Genomic DNA, 5616 nt, shown 5'->3' with positions numbered 1-5616 from the left:
TGATCAGTAATTAGGGTCCCATGCGATTGGCTCAATTGGTATTTGCCTTTAATTAAATAAACTACGTCTTTTTATCTGTGGAACAGGCCACAAAATGCCTTTATTAGCCAATATGAAATCGCGTGGGGCCTCTTACACATAAAGTTCGTTCAACACATATAATATTGGAAAGTGAAAATTGGGTTCTCTACAACTGGCTATGGGCTCACGTCATACATAATTCTCAATATTTGTCTTTTATTGGTTTTTTTTTTTTTTTTTTTTTTTTTTAAATTAGGACAAGATGCCTCATGTAGTCACGTTCAATAAGTTGAATGTTCGTCGCCCATCTCAGTAAGTTCCACTTCTGTTTCATTGGTTTGTTAAACAAAGCATCATTGCATTACATTCACATACGCATATGAATGCATTACAGTCTAACCGGACAAATAGTCAAACAAGGAGTTGTTAAATTCTGACAGGGCTTTTGAATTTTTTTTTAATTTTTTTTTTATTTTAGTACTAAATCATCAGTTCGTGAGACTAATTAAATAATTAAAGAGAAAATTTTAATATTTTAACTGCACTGATTTTGTCATTTGTGCATATAATATTTTTTATTTCATTATTTTATTCCCGGAATGGAATTCCATTACCCTGTTCTGTATCCTCCACGAAAGCAACATAACAAAACATCAATACAAACTAAATCATACAAACTGTATCTCACAAGCAGTTTTTTTTTTTTTTTCCTTTTTATCTATTTTCTTTTCTTCTTTTGTATTTTTCGCATCCTCCCAACAGCTATAGCCTCTAAGCCGTTTAAGAAGTCTAATATTTTATTTAACAGCTAGCATTAAATATTTGTATTGCATTCACCATTAAGCCCATTAACCAACGTCTCATTCCTCTCCTTTTTTTTTTTTTTTGTTTTTCCTCCATTTTCTCTCTGTGTTCTCATTTTGGTTTCTTGACCTTGTATTGGGAGGCATCCTCAAAAACAAAAACAAAACTTCTACGCAAGAAACAAGAACACATCGATCCTGTGAATGGGCCATCCATCCACGCTTTATTTATAGTTCCACTTCATAAGGTGTGTTTAGCTTTCTCCTTTTGTTATCCGGGGTATTATGTGAAGAATTTGCACATGAGCCAACCGTTGATTCATCACTTTTATAGCTCAAGCATGCGGCATCCAGCACCCCAATTGGACTTTGGGGGAAAGATGTTGCTAGTGAAGCACTTGTTGCACTCTTCACTGACCCACTAATCAAAGAATCATTCATCATTTTTATACACTTCAGCACCCTCTCCTGCAAAAAAGTAAAAGAAACAAATTGTATTTAGAGTTAATAGATAAAAAAGCATTTCTCAGTTCGTATTATTTGTTGGTAATCAAACTTAAAATGATGGTCACTGCAAAAGTAAAAACTACCATTTATATATGTTCACTTTATAATGGGTTATGGACCACTAACTTTACCTTTTTTACATGTTGAGTAAGAAGAGAAATTGCTTTCTCAGTATCAACAACTGTTTTGGTTTCCCCTGTAACAGATATTGCCACTGCCGCTGCAATCTCAGAGGGCTTGAATTCCAAGAAGTCAATCCCTGCATTCAATTCCCACCCACCAAAACCAAAAACATCAGACCCTTTTAATCAAATATCTCTATCATTATTGTTGCATTGCAGATGCCACAGAAACATCATTATGAATGGCACAAGTACATAGTCGATGTGTAAACCGAGAGGGGACCTTTTATAGTGCTTGTTATTATTTGAATTGATCTACAAAATAAAGCTCTGAGCGGGGTTTGATGATGATCATCATCATCATCAGTGATCTTGCGAGTGAAATAGTCTAGGAAGGAAAATGGGGTAATTGCTTGCATTCTCCATTTCAAGGTGCTCAGCACCAAAAGCTCCATTCTCTGAATGGTTTTAGCTTCAAATAAAAACTTCGATTGTCCCACCTGTTAAAACACACTCATCCTCATTAGGACATACATTGATTAGAAAAAGAGAATCATATCTGGAGCAATATGTATTGGAGGAACATTAACCTGTAGATCTAGACATAATGGAACTTCCGTCTCCTCCATTTTGGCTGCCAGAGACAAACATGCCACAGCCAATAGTTGCATCATCCAAACTTTACCCTTCTGTAGATTGCAAAACAATCCAAAGATCAGATGCAATAAAAAGTGCTTTCGATTGATGTGAACCAAAATGAATGGCAAATTAGTCTCAATCTTCGATGACTTACGGGTAATTCATAGGCAGAGAGAAATCTGTCCAGATAGTTTATGGTTAAATATGAACAAAGAGGTCCAAAACCGAAATGAGAATGAACCTGTTGAACCAAGGCTATTAGCATCGATCATAAATGAAAAGCTTATTAGGAAGGAATCAGCCACACAATTGGATGAAACAGAGAACATCAGATAGCAAGAAACAACTCATACGCATTGGTAATAATTGCATAAAAGAACACATAATTAAAACACATTCACATATTGGTATCAATCCAAAAAGCGGAAAAGAAAGAACCCACCGAACTCATTAAACATTAATACATCACTGCAATTCATATTTAAACATTCACCGAATCAAAGACAGGACCAAAAATGAAGAAAATGAGCTAATATCATATTGATTTAAAAGAACCCACCTTGGCAATCCAATCAACAGCCTCTTGCCTAGCCGCCAAGTCCAAATCCCCAGTTCGAAGCCTCTTCAAGTAATCGTTATGAGGCAAATGGTGGCATTCTTTTTCAAGCAACAAAGCCAAACACTCATCACTCTGCAATGGCAGCGATAACAACATATCTCCACCGTCATCAAACCTCCGGCTCCGATGTTGTGTTCGATTATTCCCATGATGCCACGTGGCGTCATTCTCAAACTCATCCACCACAGACCCATTGATATCATCGAAAACACTGCTGTCCTCTTCGGCACACAGAAGGCTCGAAACCACACAGTCAAAACTTGGTGCCATTGCTCAGTCCTCAAATAATCAAGAAACAAAAAACAACAAGAAGATGTAGTTTTCTTGGTTTTGGTTTGTGTTTGTAATGAAAAAGCAAAGAATTGAAGAACAAAGAAAGGGATTGTGACGGTATATATAATGAGAACAAAAAAACACAAGAGAGACTCAAAAATCTCAGCTTGCCACTCTCAATCTCAATCTCAATCTCAAACCTGGGGCCTGGAGGCTGAAAAGACTGCCCACTAAGAGAGGGTTTTAAGAAGCAAATGAGTGCCTCTTTTTAGGGTAAAGGCAGAGGCCACAGAGAGTGAGACAGTATCACTATGGTGTATTTTATACCATCTACTCTATGGAGAGATTTGGGAAATGAGAAAATGTATTACAAAATAAAAATGATAAAGAAAATGAAGAAGGGCAATTACAGGATTTTGTCGAAAGAAAGATGCTGACTTAAGACAAAGTATTGTCTCTAGACAGCAAATCAGCGATATGTGTTTAAGTGTTAACCATCTAGTCATGTAATAATCTAACGTGGAAACTAAAGAATTAGAGATGTGTCTTTTTGGCCACTGTGCTGTTCTGCTTTACAGCCTTTATTTCCTTTGTAATTCTTGGGTTTTTCATTAATTTTCTTCTTTATTAATCTAAGAAATTTTGTTAAGAAATTTTTTAAATATATATATTCAGACGTAAAATCTGTAAAATACTAAAATTGAATGACCATTTATATATTCTTTTTTCCAAAAAAAAAATATAACACGTGATTTTTTTAAAGCAATTTACTGGTTATAGATCTAATGGATTTATACGAAAAAATAACATTTCAGACCCCAAGAATTGTTCTAACATGAAAGAAAATCTTAAATATTTTAACGATGATCACTCATATCCCTTAAAGTTTCAAGTTAAGTCATTACGTTTAACGTTGCATATACAATTTTTTTAGTTACTTTTTTTGCAAACAAGTCTCACTATTATGTAGACCTTGAAATATGATTAGATAGAATGTTTAATATTTAATAATCATAAATAAGTAAATAAAATTAGTAGTAAAAATGGGACTGTGTGTTTATATAAATTAATATTAGATGTTGATTTATGTTGTATACATTTTGCCAGCCTTTAGGGGATTAAGCGTTTTTTTTTCATTAATGAGTTTTTTTTTTTGGAAATAAAAAAGTGCGGAAAAGGACGATCGAAAATACTTTTACAGTTTGACCGTGAAGGTGAAAATGAAAAGTCAAAATTGACATATTTGGGTGAAAATTCTGTATAAGGGTAAGAGAGTAAATTTGTGTGGCGAAAGGGACGAATGGGGCCATTGATCCTGTCTTTTTGTTCCCATGCTGACGCGTGTGCTCAGATCCATCATCTGATTGACTGGAAACACCCGTTCCTTGCGGAAATTACAGCTATGACTTCTACTTTTTGAGAGTCTTTGGCATTTTCTCGTCCGCACAAAGAATATTTTCCTTCGTAAACGTTGTCGGTTTCGAAAATTAATCTTTACTTTAACATGACATGGACCATTAACATTAACTTAATTGTCAGAGAAATTGACCGCAGTATATTAAGCTACTGGCGAATTTGGTAGTGCCAGTTGCATTTTGTTTTGCCAAAATTGTAGTTCATTAGCAAAATTTTTGCTAAACTTTCTATGGATATCCTTTGACAAATCAGAGTAATAAATTTTAAATATTGGTTTATTTGGTATTGGAATCACTTGTAAACTTCCTTAAATGGGCATCGATTTTACCGAGTTCTGACTTTTGATTATAATTCTTAATGAAAATAATAATAATAATAATAATAATAAATAAAGTTGAATTAGGTTGTATAAATGAATTAAATTAGCTACGTACTTACACAATAAATTTTAGTTATTTCCTTTCATCAGTGGCAACGATAAATCAAATTCATCATTGTGTTCAATGTAGGATTTGTGTTTGCCACATATGTTTCGTAGTTAATTTTTTTCATGATTAATTGAAGAATACATATTATAAAAAAATTGAAGAACAAAAGGTGCATTATATTGAGTGTACTCAAAAATTTTCGGTCACATTACACATATACGCACATACATTGATACTTATCTATTTCACGGAGTTTACTAGTGAAATAAGAAGTTAAAAACAAATAAAAATAAATACAACCATACCTTAATAGAAATTTGGAGTTTAACTTTATCAATTAACCCGATAAATAGGGCGGCAGGTTATCACATTATACTTGTATCCTTGTGAGTTTATAACAAAAAAACCAAGATGTCGAAACCTATTACCAATAAAAAAATAAGCACACAACAGACCATTAATTCATACCGTTTTAATGTTGTCTATAATCGATGGATTATTTTCACAACAATAATATAATCAAAGTTTTCTCAAATGAAAAGGTGTAAATAAAGCAATGTACATCGCTTTTGGTGACAAAACATGAGACACATGGAGGGCCGGCACCCGGCAAGTTTTATTTCCGGTGACTGACAAAGCTAGCTAGGGTTTGATGATGAAATGAAATTATGAAATCGCTCCTCAAAATCATCCAAAAACCCAAAGTTGTTGAAAAACTAAAGGGTCTTTTTTACTAGCCAAAGAATCACAAAAAGAACGGAATCGGCAATTCGTCGTCCTCAGTCCGC

General features: G+C 33.9%; 1 protein-coding gene across 1 annotated transcript; it reads right to left on the bottom strand.

Moving 5' to 3' along the window:
* Positions 1–754: 754 nt before the first annotated feature.
* On the bottom strand, positions 755–3346 carry LOC18042256 (cyclin-D4-1). Its single transcript, XM_006433798.2, has 6 exons — positions 2652–3346; positions 2247–2333; positions 2044–2142; positions 1737–1953; positions 1463–1590; positions 755–1292 (listed from the first exon to the last, which is right to left on the bottom strand). Exons 1-6 carry the CDS (start codon positions 2979–2981, stop codon positions 1053–1055), a joined length of 1101 nt encoding a protein of 366 aa, XP_006433861.1. The 5' UTR covers positions 2982–3346; the 3' UTR covers positions 755–1052.
* Positions 3347–5616: the final 2270 nt, after the last annotated feature.

The sequence above is a fragment of the Citrus clementina genome, unplaced genomic scaffold (genome assembly GCF_000493195.1).
Source record: "Citrus clementina cultivar Clemenules unplaced genomic scaffold, Citrus_clementina_v1.0 scaffold_5, whole genome shotgun sequence".
NCBI lineage: Eukaryota > Viridiplantae > Streptophyta > Magnoliopsida > Sapindales > Rutaceae > Citrus > Citrus x clementina.
The sequence above is the reverse complement of the archived record's forward strand: the minus strand, read 5'-3'. Positions and strand labels throughout refer to the sequence as shown.